This window comes from Siphateles boraxobius, unplaced genomic scaffold, assembly GCF_051911475.1.
Source record: "Siphateles boraxobius isolate OS27281-9 unplaced genomic scaffold, OSU_SipBor_1 22, whole genome shotgun sequence".
Classification (NCBI taxonomy): Eukaryota; Metazoa; Chordata; class Actinopteri; order Cypriniformes; family Leuciscidae; genus Siphateles; species Siphateles boraxobius.
The window spans coordinates 29,591,432-29,612,114 of NW_027508833.1; the positions used below are offsets into that span (position 1 = coordinate 29,591,432).

General features: G+C 35.3%; 1 protein-coding gene across 5 annotated transcripts in view; it reads right to left on the minus strand.

The window, feature by feature from the left end:
• Window positions 1-2,343: 2,343 nt before the first annotated feature.
• The window catches only part of abch1 (ATP-binding cassette, sub-family H, member 1), a 31,020-nt gene continuing 12,680 nt past the window's right edge, over window positions 2,344-20,683 (minus strand). For all 5 annotated transcript variants that reach the window (XM_077239524.1, XM_077239527.1, XM_077239525.1 and 2 more), the window contains 15 exons: window positions 20,555-20,648; window positions 19,193-19,267; window positions 18,927-19,101; window positions 18,627-18,723; window positions 18,365-18,533; window positions 16,075-16,175; window positions 14,026-14,096; window positions 13,693-13,742; window positions 13,554-13,610; window positions 11,507-11,577; window positions 11,272-11,360; window positions 9,550-9,653; window positions 7,229-7,388; window positions 6,540-6,644; window positions 2,344-4,764 (listed from right to left, as the gene is read on the minus strand). In XM_077239524.1, coding sequence (XP_077095639.1) covers window positions 4,658-4,764; window positions 6,540-6,644; window positions 7,229-7,388; window positions 9,550-9,653; window positions 11,272-11,360; window positions 11,507-11,577; window positions 13,554-13,610; window positions 13,693-13,742; window positions 14,026-14,096; window positions 16,075-16,175; window positions 18,365-18,533; window positions 18,627-18,723; window positions 18,927-19,101; window positions 19,193-19,267; window positions 20,555-20,648 — 1,525 coding nt within the window. In that variant the 3' untranslated portion in view covers window positions 2,344-4,657. The remainder of the gene's footprint in view (window positions 4,765-6,539; window positions 6,645-7,228; window positions 7,389-9,549; window positions 9,654-11,271; window positions 11,361-11,506; window positions 11,578-13,553; window positions 13,611-13,692; window positions 13,743-14,025; window positions 14,097-16,074; window positions 16,176-18,364; window positions 18,534-18,626; window positions 18,724-18,926; window positions 19,102-19,192; window positions 19,268-20,554; window positions 20,649-20,683) is intronic.

Sequence of the window (20,683 nt, forward strand, 5' to 3'; positions counted from 1 at the left end):
GATACGTATACATGCATCACATATCAATTCAGCTGCGGTGTAGATTAATATCTGGTTAAATCTGATATCTGTGTTTATGTTGTCATGGCAACTAGACTGACACATCATAGTTATTTCTGCAATTCTCACCTATGTGACATGCACGCTCTCTTTCATTTTTCTCACACACACTAATGATTTTGAAGGTTTACTTCCACCACATAATGAAAAAATACCTCTTTATCAACTTTTTAATCGCAATTCTGAGTTTATATCTTACATCTCACAATTCAGACTATTCTGTGATATTTTTAAATCTTGCTTTCTTTTTGAATGACCCCTAAGCCTTTAAATGATTTGTGTTCTTCAGCACCATTTTGGCACAAGCTTTGTGCTGTTTTACTGTCCTATTCAGTGTTTGTAAATGCAGGAAAGAACGTCCCTGTTTCCTCATATGATGGTGACTACATTGCAAATGTCTCCAAAGACTTTTATCCGAAAGGTAATTTGCTTTTTTAGTGCTGCCCTGATAAGATTCAAAACATAAGAGCTGTGCTGGGAAGAGAATGAATAAGGTGAGAAACGTAGAGCAGTGTGACAGCAGCATGTGATCGAATCACAACACTCAGACTTAACAACATTTTAGATATCCAAATTGCCCACTGTTCGGGGGCTGGTGTTCAAATTGTTGTCCTATATAGCTGTCATGGTGACTGTAATGATTATGAAAATATATGTACAGAATGCTTAGAATACAAACAAACCTAAAAAATCATAATGCACACAACGCAAATACTTTATTAAAGATCACCTGCATGGAGCTTCTTTCAAAATGGCAGCTAAAAATACTTAAAAGTACCTGCACATAGTTCTTTCTTAAATAGATTTTATTTAAAAAAAATGATGAGCTGCTGTAGATTCTCTCTCAGAAGTAATTTCTTCCTTTAGTTTTTTTTTTTTACCCTCCTAAATCCAAACCTGCCCTAACACAGCAGTGAGATACAGCCATTGAATCTATTCAGACTTTGATTTCACTGGGTGAGTTGCTGGTGATGTCATCTAGTTACTTAGACACTAGACACCAAACACTAGTTTACAACTGTTTTTTATGCAGTTTACTTTCTTGGTATAGTTATTTGACCAGTGTGGTTCTATGAAAAGTTGTGTCGATTCTCATATAATGGTAAAGCAATGTTGTTGTGAGGGAAATTTATTAAACCAGAATATTGAATATTTTGCCCAAAAATTATTGCAGTTTTGCAAACTCTTCTCAAACAGATTTAAGAAAATAGAAAAAAAACAGAAATAAAATCCAGAATAATCAATCTATTCTTATTAGCTGACTTCCGGTAACAGATCGACTGCATTTCATGAGCAACTTTGAATCCTGATCATGTAACTTGGGTGTGGTATTTGACTTCCTGTAATGAATGACGTTTGATATGGGAGAATGGGCATTTTTCCCAGTCATTCCTAGAACTGAGGAATACAGAGGAAAGTTTTTAAAGATTGTTGCACAATCCTCCAAACCTGTTGTATAAAAGCTGGAAGTTCAGCATCATGTCAGCAGCATGGATGATTACCTGATGTAATGCATCTGACAGACCTCACTTTCCTCGCCAGCCATATTCACAATCAGATATCAGATAAGATTAAGAAGTCTCAGATACAATAGGCTTATTTGTTAATTGGTGTGCCAGCATTCTGTATAGCTGAGCTTTGACCTCCATCTCAGACAGCTGTGCTCGGAGTTAAAGGAATAGTTATTTTGATCTTATATTGTGAATAGATTCTGTGGCGCTCATCCCGCAGAACCTGATTTCACCACGTGCAACACGTTTCTGGATCAATATCTTTGTTAATCCTAGAACAAAATTCCAATCAACCAATCAGATTTGAGTAACAGGTTTACAGTTTATATCAAGTTTAGGCTTACAATCAGGGTTAGTTGCTTCTGCTTCAGTGTTAATTTCTCTCTGATTTTAGGACTAATTTATGGAATATGGACAGGAATGTTGTTCCAGGACCAATAAAATGTGTTGCAAAATCAGGACGTCCCATGATCCCATAGATGAATAATTTGACTGGTTCCATAGTTCATCAAAACAGGAAATGTGCTTACAGTGATACATTAACAATGGAAATTTGTGAGAAAAATATCTGTAATATTTTGGGAATACCCCTTTAAACTTATTTGCGATCTCGAGAAGCTTTTGAAGCCAGTGGCGATTTTAAATGTCAATTTTGAAATGTGATAATGGACTGTTAATGAAAGAGAAAAGAGGCAATAAATGTATGAGCTGAAAGAGTGAGTGGTGGAAACATTTTTTAAATATTATACAAATAACAGTCATTATACAAAAATGAAGATCTTATTAAAACGGTTTATTGTTGAAAAAGAAGTCATAATTCCACAAAGATCATTTTACACCAAGAGCATGTCAATGTGCACACATATATAAGGGCTTTTTATGCAACAATTCAAGAGGTAGCAAATAATGGTCTTGTGTGTGTATGGAGGTGACACGATGACCTTTCAAAATGGCACAGAACTTAACAAACCTTTGCCAAACATTTGTCCCTAAGCCTCAACCAGAGCCAGACACAGAAAATCCAAAAATCAACAAAAACTCTAGTAAAATCAACTGTCAGCCTATGTTCTATCTAAACATACAATGAAACTCCAGCCTTTATTGTGGGCCTCATTATTACTACAATAAAGGAAAACTATGTTCCATAATTTTTAAATATTTGCAAATTTTTTAAACAGTAGCAATTTCCTGTTTAATTTTCCATTTATGTAAAAAAAAAAATTCAACTTGGTTTTTAAATGTTCAAAATACAGTGATCTGATATGACGTGGAACCAAATTCAAATGTTGTTTTAAACAAACACTAACAATTTCTCCTAGCTTGCAAAGTATTTCATTTCAGTTAAGCAGATTTGTTTAATTTGGCTGTGGTGTAGAGGCTTAAATATAAACCAAGCCAGAACCTGGAGCTGGTTAATGAAGGTAAAGGTAGAAATCAAATATCCTAATGAACTTCAAGATTCAAAGATAAAGAGGAAAACATTTAAATACATATAATAAATTAGTTGTTGTCTTAGAATAGCACACACACACACACACACACACAACCTTTTTACCCACAACCAATAATCCATTTAAAACATGCATTCTCCGTGTCAAATATTGCACACTAAAATATCCATCAAACTATTCTCACCATTCCAAGTAACTTAGCATAATATGGCTTACATTGTAATGCAGCCTGTGCTGTCTTTCAAATATAACATATACTAAAATAAGGGACTAAACTTGTCTTTTCAGTTCAACTTGCAGGTTTAACTTTGGCCTGCTATGTGCTCAATATGTAAACATCGTCATTCTTCCTTCATTTTCTTTATGGCACTTGATAAATTAACACCCAAGCTGCTAATCTAAAAACATTTATCATTAAAAAAAAAGTAGCAATTTGAAAAATTAAAAACACTACGATGCAATGGGTAAACCGTGCCCAGAGAATTTTTTTCTTCTGTTGTTTTTGGTTATCTTTTGTTTTTCTTTGTGTTATTATTAACCTTTGTCTTCTTGTTCTGTTTTATTAATATTTGTAGAATAATATTTTTTACTGTACAATCTGTTTACTGTTTACATTGGACTACTTTGTAGTGTAAAGGGCTTTATAAATAAACTAGACTTGAGACTTGAGAAGAATCCTCCCTAAGCATTGTGTTTTCCGTTTAGGATGAGGGGGCACAAGGGAGGGCAACACTGTAGGCTTTACCAAAGCAATTTAGATATCTGGTTATACCCAATCTAAGATTAACTGGCACAGAAAAAGCACATGGACTATACACTAAGGATGCGTCTCAATCAGCTCCCTAGGTCATGAATCAGTTTATCGGCCACTGGTAAGGAAGGACTCTGACTCACAACACATTTGTACACTGACGGCTCTTTTTGCAGCAACATGGCATCGCCCTCAATATGCAACGTCACTACTGGTATTTATGAACAACAGCAGCACAGATATCATTGACATTATTTGTTATTTAAAAGTATATTATGATAAATACTTTGATTTTTACATATCCTAGCAACATTTCAGCCATAATTTATTATAAATGTTAGCTAGACTATGTTAATTAATTAATTAATTTCCGGTAAGGGAACATAGTGAGCATTAATGCTCCCTAGTTTTCACTGAGCTTTAAAATGGCTGACTTCCTGATCAGTGCCCTAACTACTGAACTAAGGAGCTGATTTAGACGCACACTAAGATACTCAGGCATACAGTCAGTGAATTCAGAATGCATTACATAATCCAGGGGAAAAACGAAGAGCGTATGGAAAGTTCCAACAGTAGGCTTCAACAATTTTCTTTCTTATTTGATGGATGTTTAAAATAACTGAAGCCCATGTGAAATTCACCATGAGCTTTATGCGTCACAGTCAGTAAACTTGACAGAAGTTGGAATTGCTTGTTAAATAGGTCTCTTAGCTGGTTGAGAAATGCCCTGAGTTTCATGCTGATGGTCCTTGGATCCTTTTAGGTGAATGGCATATTAAAGGAGAGAGAGGCTCAGATTGGCATTTCCACGTGTCAGTCATTTTTTTGGCCTTGCTGGACACCACTATACCCAATCTGAAGCACCTTTCCTCAGGCAGAGCCTCTCATGTTCTCAGCTTGAGAATGACCGTTGCTAGCATAATGAAGAATGTGTTCCAGCCCAGAGTGACCACAAAGCCTCGCCAAACCATCATATGGGACAGACCCCAACCTGAATTGAAAATTGGAGAATCAGAACTCAGCAACAGGATTAGAAACCAGATCTGATAACAGATAACAAATCAATGTAAAATCATTGGAAATAATGTTATTCTATAATCTGGAAGCCTCATTTTGTGAATATGTTGATTTACATGAACCATCAGAACAAAACAATTCACTAGAATGAATCAGATTTTCCAACACTACGTATAAGAGAGCGGAACATTTAGGTTAGTTTAGTGAACTAAACTTTATGTAGATTGTCTGGCTCTGCAAATAGTCAGAAGTAAAATTGAAATGACAATAACTACTCTAATGTATGTCATAGTTTTATCCATTGACTGCTTACAGAGCAGTTATTTCACTATCATTCATATTCATAATTTTTTTGAATTAGCTGAACATTTTCATATTTTCAGTTATTTAAATATTTAGTAATTTTGTTACGTGCTTTTGTCATGTTTATTGTTTTTAAGTTGTTTACGTTTTGTATGTTACATTTTTAATCCAATATTTATAATTTATTTAATTTGAGCTTTTTATGAATACTTTTTTTTATAGTTTCAGTTTTCGTTAACAATAGTACCATTGTTCCTAAGCGATGTTGATGTGATGTCATAATCATAAACCATTATCATAAAAGGGCTCAGGTAGATTAATGAAGGGGAAAACCGTGTTTGTGTACAGTCTGCAGATTTTCAGTCACATGACCAGTCTCATCTCTGATCTACATGATCATTGTACAGACAATCAACTTCGAAACGTTTGAACTTGAACTTCAACTGTGTGGCGTCCTTGTCTATCCAAGCGTTTCCCAACTGTGAGCAATGCTGATAGGTAAACAGCAGGGAAGCTGTGTCTTTAATTTAGGAATGGAGGCAGACGCTCCTCCTGCTCCGTGAATAATTGACAATTGAGAATATCAGGTGTCCTGGAGTCTACTGTAACTCAAGATGTTTGTATCAGAGGGAAAATGTTAGGTGAGTGGGACTTCATAGAAGATTGTTGCGTGTGTGTGTCGGCTGAAAACAGCACAGAAGAGACGTTAGTCATTTGAGGTGTACTGTTAGGAGAGTGACTTTGAGGTTTGTGATAAGATACTAGAGACACACCGTTTCCATTAATTGTGGTAGGTGAGAAGACTCCATCTGTACCAAGTATGCAACTCAACATCACTACAACCATTACACACCATCTGTCATCTAGATGTTCACATGTAAAGTAAACATTCTTTATACTGCCGCCTATAAGGATGTCAAAAATACTTGTATTATGGTACCAAGACAACAGCCACGAGTGGCAACTTAAAAAGTGTCAAAATATACTGAATCTATATATATATATATATATATATATATATATATATATATATATATATATATATATACACACACACACATATATATATTTTTTTTTCTTCAAATAATAGGTATATTAATAAATATAATTATTGACAAAATAATTATAAATATATTTATATAAGATTTTATTATAAATTAATAAATTATATATTCAAAAATTGTATCAATAAAACATTACAATATTTAAAAATAAAAATATTTATATTATAATACATTTATATATTATAATATATTATATACTAAAATTTATATTTTTAAACTAAAATAATGTAAAGTATATAATACTTAAGTCTACATGGCATCATTTTTATTTACAATAATATTTTATTTTTTAAATGATGTAGTATCGAAACTGGCATTGAGGATCTCAGTGGTCTTTGTGTGTACCACAGAAATGTTATTGGTGCTATATTTTAAATCATACCTCTGTACATGATGCAGCGCAGGGCTTCAGATGCGTAGGTCTGGGGCAGGACTAGACTCAAATAACGCAGAGGATACGGGATACACTCAACCGGCCAGATAACACCTACAGGAGGTAGATAGAGCAACAGAGAAAACTAATTGAAGACTAAATGAATTAATGTAAAACTTTAATCAGTAGCATCTTATGTTACCTTACCCGTGTGTCTGTGTAACACCAGAAAACCATAAATGACAAATTAGCTTCAATGCAAGGTTAATGTGCGTTAATGTGAGGGTAGAGTGGTAGAGACGGTAGAGAGGGCAAGTGGGGTAAAGACCTCACTAAAGAGAATTCCCTTCCTTTTCTTTAAAATAATCATCTTTTTTTCCTTTCCATTTTTATCTCATCCATCAATCATCATTCACTCTGTTGATTCCGCTCCACTATCAATCCACAATTTTATTCACTGTGGAATCAAATCGATGAATTCACTGGACACACCCAGATAATAGCCCTTATTATATTTCCTGGACTGCACCACGGGTGGAAGGAGAAATGACAGACAGTCTTAAAATAGAGGGCTGCATCAGTACTGGTGTGTGAGGTTTAAAAGTAATTTAAATATAAATATTCCTAAGTAAAATAAGTCACAGGGTAACCTTATCCCATCAAATAAATGTTTTAACATCTGTGAGATCAGACTGTACCGCTAATGATGAGGTTGGGGTAGAAGATTCCAAGAGCCGCTTGATTGGCCGACTGCTCGTCATCGATAGCAGAGGAGATGACCAGCCCGAATGAGATTCCCGTCACTCCCTGCAGCACAATCAATGAGATCACCAAAGCCAGAGATCCTTCATTAGGCATCTGCAATAGATAGACATAAGAAATATGGTGATAATAATGGTGAGATGTATTCCTGTATTCCAGTGCACAGTGTATATATATATATATATATATATATACATACACACACACACACACACACATATATATAATGTGGGAAAAATATTTTACACATATATTTTAGCCAGTTGTATGTAATGACTGGTAGGTAAGTTTCCTTCTCCACTTCCTGTGAAGTGATATTTCAATTCCAGTGCCCTTTGGAACGTACCCCTGATCTAAGGAGTCAAATATACCATTTTAACATTATACTGCAAAAACAATACATATGTGTAATATTTAACAATAGGTTGTTTTTAAAGAGTGTTCATATTGATAGTGATCTGAACATACTGGCATGTTACAATCCCAGAAATCTTAAGCAAGTGTGAAGAGTATCTTTTGTGAAGCTCTTAGCTCTTATTGGCTGATTTCACAGCACGTGCTAGTCAGTGCAACTTCCTCGCTGCTACAGTTACACATCAGAAATAGAATCTCTAATCTACAGCTGGGTCTGTTACCAAATCAATCCCTTTGTTGCTGTGGTAGTCAAGCACACATCACTAGATACGAAGCAAGGAATTATTTATGAATAAATATACTTATATGACTCAGTACAAGAGCTGTTTCTAAAATTTACAGAGCACAGGACAATTCACAGATCCCAAATCACCCTGACAACAGCACTGCTCAGTCCTGATATGTTTGTGAACATCCAGATGTGTTGACCTTATAGGCTTTGGAGACTTCTAACTGCTCATGTTGAAGGATCTAGAATTTTAATGCATTTAAGGATTTAGCCATGTCAGTAAGTTCACTCTCAGGGGCATTTCCTCCGAAGAGGCAAAGGAGGCAGTGCTGCTGACTGCCTCCTCAAAAAACTGAATGAGAAATCAATCCATATTACAAAAAACGACATTACATTACAAAAAAACAAGAAGTAGTTTTTACACTTTTTAAAGTAACACTGTCCAACAGCGACACCCGCAGGTAAAGTTACAGCGGGAGTCTGTGTCTCTCTTGAGTTTGAACAGGGGTAAAAATTGGTGGGGGGTAATTGAGAATAAATGGAGAAAATTCACGACAGAGGAGGTAATGCCTCCATCACGGTAAGATTGGTTAGTAAACAACTCACTCACTTAGATATCACTGCTTTGTGTCATGTCAAAATCAAACTTGAAATGGCCTGAAAACATGATGATAGTGAGCAATCTGCTTGGTGAAATTAAAGGTGCATTTTTTGTTGTAATTAATACTTTATAAAAATTAATATTAAGTAAGGATGCAATAATTTGATCAAAAGTGACAGTATCACTTTTATAGTATTTTGTACAAACAAATCTATATCAAAATGCAGTTCTTTTGAACTTTCAATTCATTAAAGAATCCTGAAAGAAAAACTGTTTTCAACACCATTTTCAACATAATATAATAATAATAAGGATAATACCGTAATAAGAAATGTTTTTGAGCAAAAAATCAGCATATTAGTCTGATCTCTGAAAGATCATGTGACACTGAAGACTGGAGTAATGATGCTGAAAATTCAGCTCTGCCATCATAGGAATAAATTACATTTAAATTGCAGTATTTCACAATATTACTGTTTTTACTGTATTTCTGACCAAATAAATGCAGCCTTTTCGAAGAGACTTCTTCCAAAAACAGTAAAAAAATTCTTACTGACCCCAAATTATTAAACGTTAGTGTATATTTTTAATTATTTAGTTGATGGAGGGGGGGGGGGGGGGGGGTAGCTTATTCTGTAATCTTTTTCAAAACTCAAGATTCTTAGATCAAGATTCTCTTTGAATTTGGATTAGGTTTTAGTTTGTTTAGTCTTACGTAAAGACTTCACAGTGGACTACAAGCCAACAGTCTATCTGGTGTTATGTCTCCCAAGTGTATAGAAGGACGACAAAGGCTGAGGGTGGCATTTGTGACAGGAATGTTAATATGTATGTGTTAGTAATAACTATAATTACCATTTCACTTTTAAACAGAAATAGACAGCACACACACAGATTTAACACTATGTCTAATTTATGCTGTATGCACACACACATAGATCTTGAATTTTGAGACATACATATATTAATGAGATAAACACGTAGCTGGCAAACACACATACATACACACTCACTTTGAAGACCAGCAGGATGAAGATCAGCAGAAGGATTATCTGAACACTTATGACAAATAGCTGTGAGAAGAGGTGTGCCAGCATGGTCTCCAGAGAACTTACACCTTTAGAGAAATAACCACAGAGAAACATAAATACACAACATACATCAATGAAACACAAACTATATAAAATGCTCACCATGTGTGTTTAATAGGGGTGGGCGGATCGATCCTGAAGTATCGATACTTTCGATACTGACGTGGTATCGAAAAGGATCGATCCTCACATAAAAATATCGATCCAAATGTGTGTTTTTTTACCAGTCATTTTTATTAATTTAGAACGCAATTCAGTGCGTAAAAAAAGCTTCTAAGTTGAAAAATAAGCGAATGTTAGCGAATAATTGTGTAGGGTAGAACTATTTATCCTAGTCAGCTGGATACAAGACGAAACTAATCAATCACAGAGAGCGTTCAAAGCTGGTGCTTCTGTCACAGTGCGTTTGGGAAACGAAGCCTTGCTTAGATGACAGAGAAACAATCGGGAGTTATTTCGCAATAAACAAATTAAAAGTTTACATAACAGTTCAACATGTTGACGTAAGTAAGATTTGTATAATGAAATTAATATTTTTATTCAACAAGGATCGATGCATTAAATTGATCCAAAGTGACAGTCGAGGGTTTTACACTGTTAAAAAAAATCTATTTCATATAAATGCTGTTCTTTCAACTTTGTGCATCATGATACATTTTATGCTAAATGATTTGGTTTCCACAAAAACATAAAACAGTTTTCATTGATAATAATAAGAAATGTTTCTTGAGCAGCAAATCAGCATATTAAAATGAATTCTCATCTTGAAGGATCATGAAGACTGGAGTAATAATGCTGAAAATTCAGCTTTGATCACAGGAATAAATTACAGAATAGCCTATGTTAAATTGTAATAATATTACAGTTTTTACTGTATTTTTGATCAAATAAATGCAGAAGAGAATTAAAAATCTTACAGCCCCCAAACTTTTGAACAGTAGGCTAGTGTACAATAGTACATTTACTATAATTAGGGTAGTTTGGTAAAAGTCACTGACTAATTACAGGCGAGTTGAGAGCACAAATCACAAAATATTTAGTGGTCATGAAAACGTATTCAGATTTAGCATATTAATGATAGATTCACCTCATAAATCATGACACATTGCTCTAGCAGAGGAAAGTGCATGTAAGTTCAAGTGCATGCTTTTAAAATTAAAAAGTATTGGTATCGGTATCGATATCGGCGATACTGGCCCTGTATTTACTTGGTATCGGATCGATACCAAATTTTGCAGTATCGCCCACCTCTACTGTTTAAAACTGCCTTTGGTGCTCATGCTTTTATTTGCTGTGGGTGATCAGCTCCCCCTATTGGTAAATCTCTGAAACTGCTCATTCATTAACTCCAATGAGAGTAAGGGCTGAATTCAATAAAAATTAATTGTGCCCATAGCAAACAAAAACACACCAAAAATTCTCATTCTGGAGGTTGGTTCGAAGTGCTAGTGGAGGAAACAACAGACTACTTCTTAATTTAAATACATGAGGCATTGTGCTTATTCATCTGGATTGCGGGTGGTTAGTAAATAAGGTTTTTGCACAGGTTATGCTGTAATACTCAAAACAAGTGTCACAATTGTTTAGTGAATTCATCCCTAAGATGTTAAATGATGGCCATCTGGTGGATGTGAGCTGTCTCACCTGCCACCCAGCACCTGTCCAGCAGCCCCTCCTTTCTCTCTAACACAAAGGAAAGAGCGGTCAACCCCACTGCCAGGTAAAATGTGATGCTGAAAAGAGAAAATAAAGTAGAGAAAGTTGACATTGTAAAGAGGTCTATCATGTTGCAGTAGTATTATCGGACACTGTATTAATATTTATGAGGGGCTGCAAGTGTGTTTGTGTGTGTGCACATTAATGGTGTGTGTATGTGCACCTCAAAACGGCTCCTGGAGTCACAAATGTTGTGAAATCGGTGTTCTCGCTGCCATATATAGGTTTTTCAAACTATAACACCACATGAAACAAAAATAAGAAGGGCATTTTAAGAAAGAAAGAAAAAGAATAAAGAAAATTCCAAAGAGATAAAAGAAAGGATATAGTAATCAAAAGGGCACATATAGAGGAAAAAAGAGAAAGACAGGATGGAGAGAAATATAAGATATTACAAGTTTCATAAAATTATTAAATATCAAAAATTGTGTGTCTTTATACCTTTTGCTTTACATAAGTGACCCCATATCTAGTTGTCATTTAATTATATCATTATTAGGTCGGTTTGGTTCCTTTTCGGCATACAAATTAAATTTCTAAAAAAGTGAATGTTTCCCCATTAATGATTTAGCATTACAAATTCAACAAGAATCATTACCCTTTCGTTTTTCTCCAAATGGCTTTAAATATCTTGGAATCCATATGATGCGCTCCTTTTCTTCTTTGTTTGAAGCCAAATATAAAGCTCAGTTCAAAAAAGTAAAGGCAGAGTTAGAAAGGTGGCGTAGTCTTCCCCTTACTTTAGCTGGAAGAATACATTCAGTGAAAATGACAATTCTTCCCATGTTCCTTTATTTGTTTCAATCCCTACCGTTTTTTTGGGCCAAATCCTTTTTCCGCTCAATTAATCAAACTATATCCCCTCTATATCCATATTATTTTGGCTTCATTGCCCAGAAACAAATTGGTGTTTAATTGAAGCACAAACATGTCCCTCTTCCTCTCTGCCTGCTTTAGTGTATTCTCCCCTGCTTCTCGATTCACATCTAATCCTGTAGTACTTTCTACTCTTAAGATCTTTAATCAGTTTCGTTTATTCCCTCCCTCTACACTAGACTCATCATTTAGACAGTGGGTAACTTCTGGGGTAATATCCATCAAAGATTTATATACTGAAGGTTTATTTAACAGTTTCGAGAACCTCTGCAGATTATTTGACCTCCCGAAAAGCCTTTTTTTTTTTTGTTGAAATCTTCAGATTCTTAATTTTAAGAAAAATGTTTCACCCTTCCCTGATTTTCCTCCAACCTCACCCTTATATAGTCTTACTTTCAATTTTAATAATAAAGGATTGATTTCAATATTATATTCCCAGCTCATGTCTTTGAAAGGGTACAATCTGGATAAAATTAAATCCAGATGGGAAAATGAACTGGGCATAAAGTTGTCAGAGGCTTTTTGGAGGGAGGTGCTTAAAAAGGTCCATTCATCATCATCCTCTGTTAGGTTAGGGCTCATACAATCTAAAGTGCTTCACTTGAGCAAGGAACGATTAGCGAGAATATATCCCGGGTTAGATGCAGCCTGTGATAGATGCTCTTTCTGCCCAGCCAGTCTGACACATACATTTTGGTCTTGCACCTCTCTAAATAATTACTGGGCATTGGTTTTTAAATCTAGCAGTGAAGCCCTTGGGGTGACACTGCGGCCTTGTTCTTCAATAACTATTTTTGGAACTCCCAGTGACACTATAACCATTTACCTTAACTGCAACCCAGAGGAACATCATTGCTTATACTTCTTTATTGGCCCGCAGAAGAATTTTGTTAAGTTGGAAATCCCCTACCCCTCCTTCTACAACAGTTTGGCTAGAAGATGTGATGTTCTTTTTAAAATTAGAAAAGATAAAATTTACATTAAGGGGATTCTCTGGACAGATTTTATTCGAAATGGGAACCTATTTTGTCATATTTTAAAAATCTGAAAGAATTACCCAGTTTTTAACTTATTTTTGGTATGCATGGGTACATACCTTGAAGAGATGTAATAACATAATTGTTATATTTAACCAGACGCTATGTTATTCTGTTGTATTTAAGCTGCCCAGGGTAGAGATGTTTCGGGGGTGAGGGGGGATGTTATAGTAAAAAAATAGAAGGAATGAAAGTGTAATTTTCATGGGTCTACTGTATGTTGCTTTACTCCTTTTAATAAAAATAAATAAATAAATATAAAAAAAAAGATTAAGAACATCATCGCTGTGTACTCACTTTTATAGGGAAGGCCACCATGTAAGATAAACTCCCCAGCTTTGTCTCAATAAAAGCCTTTTGAAAGAACAAGGAAAATAGTTTAGTGAATGATGGGAAAAAAGCTTAAATATATATATTTTTTTACTTTTTTATTCACCTCGAAGGCCTCATGGAGTTTTTTCTGTAGCATTAGGGCAATCTGTCGATCTGAAATGTAAACAAATTGCTTAATTTTCTTGCCCAACTCAAACTATGCTAATCATATAATTTAAAATAAGGCAAACTAGAAACATGCCAAATAAAAACATTCCCAATGATGGTCTTTTAAATCCAACTTCATGTACAAAGATGCAAGCAAAATTCAGTATAAATTAGTTAAACTGACATGTAATTAAAGGCATAAAGGACACCTTCATGTGGCAGAAGTGTGAGGTCACGTGAGTTCAAAAGCTGAATAATATTCATTGGACTAAAAATAATTAAAACTCACTAGTCAGATCCAGCCAAACATGCACGGATCCTCCCTCAATCACATCTCTGGAGACTCGAGGCTGCAACATCCTGCACACACATACAAAAATAATAAGAAAAGCTTTAAATATAATTTTGCAAATTTACCATTTAAAACTGTATTTATATTTGTAACAAGGGCGGAGTTTGTGTGTGTCATTTAAATAGCTCCAGTCGGGACAGATGTACAAAAAATATCAGAGACATATGGACAGACTGAAACGGAAAGACAGGACGGACCTGCTTTTCTGCCCTTAAAAACACAGTTATTAACTCCTGCTGCCTCTCCCAAAACTATTCTCATCAGTCTCTCAGTACAGTCATTGTCACATGACACAACACCTTGTTTACATGAATGCTTGCGTTTTTTAGATTGAAGGGCCTTAATGACTTATGAGCTGATGAGATAATGACTCAGAGAGGCCTGATGTTTCATGTCAGGGATGGGTCTAAATTTGCATGCAAGAACATACATTACATACCTTTTTTTTTTTACCATGAGTTCATTGGAAGTCTTCTAATAAACAGTCCCTCCAGAAAAACGCGATTATGCGATCGCTGAATTCAATGCATAATCAGCCAAAAGTCCGCATATTCATGCAGGGTGCGCATTTTTTTCAAATACGCTGCACTTTCGACCGCATAAATTGCCGATTTCCGTGCAATATTAAAGTGCATGATTTCATAATCCTCGCATTTTCGTTGCAAAAAAGTCACATATATCTTAGCAGAAAGTTGAAAAATGTTGCGTTTGCTTCACACAAGAGCAGCCATTTCCCCCTGTTTCCATGGGGACGTTATGAAGTGACGCAATTACGCGACGGGATAGCTCACAGCTGAAGTTATTGCAGAGGCCAGACAGACTCACGGAGGCGATTGGCATCTCACAACTCGCTCTTTATTTCCAAATCGAACTCGTATAACTGTCTGTAACACGTTCTACCGTCACATCGTTACTTAATAAACAAAATAAGATGAAAGAAGTAGCATCAAACAGAAATTACCCGCACAGACATGGGGTGTTCGAGGCGCATATACAATATAACACTGCAGACAGTTCAACAGGCAGAGCGCAGCTCTTAAAGGGGCCACACCTTATTTACACTCGTTACAGTCTGAAATAAAACAAGATGAGAAATTAAATATTCCCAGCACTTTCTATGATGTAGTATGCTTGCTTATCAAAGGAAGTAATAAGAAATGACTCTTTACATTAAGGTAGTAGCCTAGTGAGAAAAGGGTGTTGGGGGAATCACTTTTTTTCTCTTTTTCATTAAACCGCAGTTTTTGCAAGTTCCCGCAATTTTTGCAAGTTCCCGCAATTTCATCGCATAAAATTGCATAAATATCCCGCATATTCCATCGCATTTTTAAAGAAAACGGGCCGCATAATCAAGGAATTTTGCCCGCAACAATCACAAAAAAACTGTGTTTTTCTGGAAGGACTGAATAAAGAAAAGTGTTGAGTAACACTAGTGTTTATTGATTAAAGTAAAAGTTATTAGTTCCTCAGCGAGATGATAGCGCTGATATTTCTAAAATCCTACACAAAGGTACTGGATTGATTAAGTCTAGGGAAAGGTAGTCTTAACACATGCTACAGTGTAACATTTTTTATGTTTAATTTGCTAATTAAATTTGAACGGGTTATTTGCAATGAATTGGTCAAAAGAGTCAAATTGTCTGAATAGGTTTTTTTATTATAAATATATAAGATCAAATGACAACTTACAAAAGTTAATGTAAAAAAATTACGATGTAACTTCAATGTAGGAAGCTAACTTTGTTATCTAACTTTTAGTGTAACTACAAAGGTTAGCTTAAGTTTACCTTAGCTGATTTTTCTGTAGCAGGAGTCTGTAGCTTAGCTAGTATCTTGCCCAACACTTTCTGTTTTTCATTTAGCACTTGCTAAAAACCAAGACTTCATATTGACTTAGAGAATATGCACCTTTCTGAATTTTACCACAAAAACAAAACACATTCTTTCAGGTTTAACATTGCAAACTTCTGAAACACGGGTGCTCACCTTTTGGTTAGGTAGCTGGTGAAATTCTCCCCAAACTCTATGACACCCCAGTATTCCCCATTACGGATACCAGCAAAAGCTTCAGAATGAGACAATTTCACCTGCAGAAAGGAAACAGGAAAACCTCAACACTGAAAATAAATGTAAATTTTTTTCTCAATTTGTTGAAGTGAAATTGAGAAAAGAGGAAGTGAGAGAGTAAGAGTCTGTATCATTTCTATTCTATTTTAACCCTCTTGTGTCTAAAGTGTTTTTGGGGTCCTTGAGATGTTTTGACATGCCCTGACATTTGTGCTTTTTTCAGTTGCTTATAAACATATTAATGGCAAAGTTGTCATTACACTCTATTTAGCACAAACAGGGCTACCATAATATGTGAGCAACATGTATGTACATGTTTGTATTTTTGAGAGAATATTGTTTATGCATGGTTATTGAAAAAACAAAAAGTTAAAGTTTCTGAAATAAGGCCAGAAAAAACATACTAAATATGTGTCCATGTGATTTTTGACTAATGGATGTTGTCGCCTAGAGTTTTTGCTTCAAAATTATCTGATAAACATCCTGCTTAATCATTCACATGAAACAATACATCGATTTAAATTTTGTAAGACACTTTTTGTTTGGAAAGGCAATATGCGTGGGGGCGGGGTGGATCATGAATAATGCACTGATTCACACCTGAGAAGACAATGACCTGCATAATGAGCATAATGAGCCTTCCATTCAGGTGTGTCACTGGGTACCACAAGAGAGAATGTGAGGACTCTTTTTGTATGCATGCAAATTGTATAATATCCAAGGCAAACATTTCTAGTAACTATGCGGTTAAATCTCATACTATATTTTCAGAAAGTTTTGGAATATATCCTCTCCCCAAATGTGTCACTAATAAAAAACAATGATAAATAATTTAATGAGAAGGCTTATATTGGCATATTAAGATGTTGCTTACATCTACCTTGTAAATATTTTTTTGCTATTTTATTAAAAAGTGTTCACATGTAAATCAACAACAATTTTAACAATATTTCAAGTGTAATCTTTCTTTTTTTTAAAGTATACATTTTATCATACATATTTCAAAGTTAAGGATTCAAACACTATAATAACATCTTAGTTGATGAATTTATTTTTGACAAAACATACCATATATTTATCATATGAGCAGAAACTGGCTAACAAAAGCTTATTTGATATCTATTTTACTATAAAAACTTTATAATCTATCCAAAACTAGTCAACGAAATGTTGTCTTTCATATTTCGTCTGTAACATAGTAAACAAAAGTGCGCATCTGTGTTGTTCATTCATTCACACACAGACACGCGATTCATATTTAAACAGTCTTTTTGCAAGCTGTAGTAAACAACAGCGCCCATCTGTGCTGTTAATTCATTCACACACAGAAACGCGATTCTTATTTAAACAGACTTTTTGCGGTTTACAGACACTATTCCATATCGCGATTAGAACAAAGCATATAAAAATAAAAACTATTAATCCTCAGCTGGATCCGTTGCTCCTCGAAGTGAAACCAGCACTTCTGAGGTAAATGTCTCAGGATTATTCCTCACAGCCTCGCAAGACGACATAGTGCATTAATCTGATTAAACTTGGTGTTTTTTATCGAGTTGATGTGGGCGTTGACACGTTTGCATGTGTTGCGTCAGATCATTTGCGTTTGAATAGCACGCGCTCTCCGTGGGCGTGTCAGATTAGCAGAATAATGAGCTGTGAGAACGATAATGAGAACGGCTGACATCTCTCTCTCTTTATATAGATTACATAAACAGAGAATATTTTTTTTATTTTTTTTATTAGATAATTTAAAAGTACACACTTAAATGATTATAAAGATATATTGCTCATGCCTGGGTGAATAGTATTCGCTGAGTTTTGTTTATGTTTAGAGACGTGCTCCAGAAAAAAAGTTCACGGAGACGGAGAGCCAGAAAGCACACCCTGTTTATTTTCTTTATTTTACAAAAGCACAGTGTTTTATTTTGATTGTAAGTGGACACATAAAAAAGTAGAAATTTAACAGTTTATTTTTTCATATTTCTTAAGTCTGTATGACCAGAAATAACAGAGTATTTTAAGTCTATTTTGCTGCTATGTGAAAAAAATCGACCAAAATGCGCTGGCGCGTTTGCCGACCCCAGGGGGTTAATGCCCTGAATTTGTAAAAAAGAATCTTGATTTATTGTGTTAAATGTAGTCCTATACAATTTTGAAATTATACATCTTTCTGTGTAAATTTTGACCTTGAAAACAAATGTGTGCGTACCTGGTGGAGACTCGTGTTGTCAAGAAAGGACAGCAATGTGGTACTGTAGGCACTGGGACTAGTTTCATTATTGACCACAGCCACGTCAATGCCTTTGGGGTCTCCACCAATACACAGGCACATCAGACAGATCTGAATTACCGGCAACAGGAACTGGAAACAGAGGGACCTGAGCACAAACCAGATGAACATACACAAATTACTGATTTGAGTTGAAATTTTTTGATTATCACTATCAATTTGATTATTAGGATATCATTACCCTGGCATTCTTCTCATTCGAACCATCGTCTTGATCATCAGCGCTACAATGTTGCGCCATTTTGGTATGATATGTCTGGCTTGCACTTTCCAGTCAGCTGCAAAGACACAAGAACATTTCAACTGCAAGCATCAGTTTCAATGGTGAGCAATGCTATTCTAAATATGTAACCAGTGACATTTTTGTCATATTTTTACATATTTAAAAAAAAAATATCTTGTATAAAAGTGGGTTTCTGTTTTAGTTTGGCCTTTGCATGCAGTATTTTAGAGCAAGTGAACTTCTACCTCTTTGTTGTACCTTTATATTTAGGTATGTCTTCTGATGTGCTCTCAGTTCTCAGTATGGGCTCTCTGCTCTCATCTCTCACACTGTCTGGAGACGGGCTGTTGTCCGGCAGACGGCCCTGCGGACTCTGCCTGGAATCCATCTGATCGAAGTCCTCACAAAGTTGCAAGAACGCACTCTCTAAAGTCTAATACACACACAGATGCATTTCATAAGTTTGAATCATACCGATATATAGTGCATGTACATGCATGTGAGGCATGTGTGTGTGTACTCACTGCTGCATTGTGTTGCTTCATAACAGCGTCTGGGGGACCTTCAGCTAACAATTGACCATTCCTCATCAAACCCACCTACAGAGAGAGAAACAGAGAGATTTATTAGTTCCTCCACAAGTTCCTCTTTCATAGCTTAGAAGACTGTTTCTTTCAAGTACAAACTTGAAAATAATCTCAGATTATTTACTAATTTCCTCAAGGAGGACAAGTAAGACAATTGCTGTCAAAGCAGGAGCACAGATATAAACTAATGTGGACAGCATAGCTTAGATGATTTGTTCTTGTAGGAATTTTATGAGAAATATTTGAGTTCATAGTGAGATCTCCAACTTGGCAAGCCTGATCACACTTTGAGAGACTGTCTCTTTTGAAATGCCAAAGGAGACACATATGAGATGTGCTAAAGCAAAAGTAAGACTAGAAGAAACAATTGAGATCTTATTTCCTAGAGGTAGAGAATGAGAGACAAGACGTTAAACAGAGAAAGGGGTGGGTTATGTTGTTATGTAAGGAATAGTTCTCATATTTAGGAATTCACATCACCGTTCTGGGTAGGTGTCACTTTAGGACAAGTGAGTATGTGAGTGTACTGTAAATAAGCATGTTAGGATTGTGTCTTTGGTGTCTCTGTGTGTCATTTGTTAATGTGACTAATAAACAGGATGTAGCAGCTTTCTGGCTGACGCTACACAGCCAGTATGGCATGACCTCAAGACAAACTGGTGAAACAACAAATTGAATGGAAATAAAATTAAACAATAGTCAGGTGGCTTAAATCTTTGCAGATTATTCTCCTAGAATGTGTTGTCTGATGTCTACCAGCGCCTTTTTTTGATGATATACACAGTAATGTCCCTAATTATTGCAAGAAATAGGTTTATCAGTGGTTTCAAAACCAGAATTATGAAACAGTCTAGTCAAAACGCTGACCAGCATTTAGTGCAAATAAATATTTGCTAATTTCAAACATAAAAGCTCACCTGAACATTTTTACCAAAAGCTAGTTTTAAGGTTAAGTAAAAAGCCACAGTATAAAGTACATTTGGCAAATAAGCCACGACTATAATAAGGGATTACAGAAAGAAATCTGTATGAGTAATACTGACTGTTTCTCACACACACACACACACACACACACACACACACACACAATTAAATCATGCATTTCTGTTCAATACCCTTCCATATAAACGGAAATGTTTTAGAACTTAGTGAAATTGCTAAAATTGGTTTGTCAATACTAATAAAATTATATCAAGACTTTATTACAGCAAGATGTAGAGTGAGGTCTGAGAAGGACAGTTTTAAGAGTTGGAGTGAATTCTAATACAGGTTTGTTGTAGGTCAGTTCAGGTCTCTTACCGTATTGGCTTGTCTGGCCTCCTCAATGTAATGAGTTGTAATAATGACAGACACCTGTCCTCCTCTTACAATGTCTACCAGGTGCTGCCATATCCTGCAAAAATGGAAAGTTTGTTGCATGATTGCAGT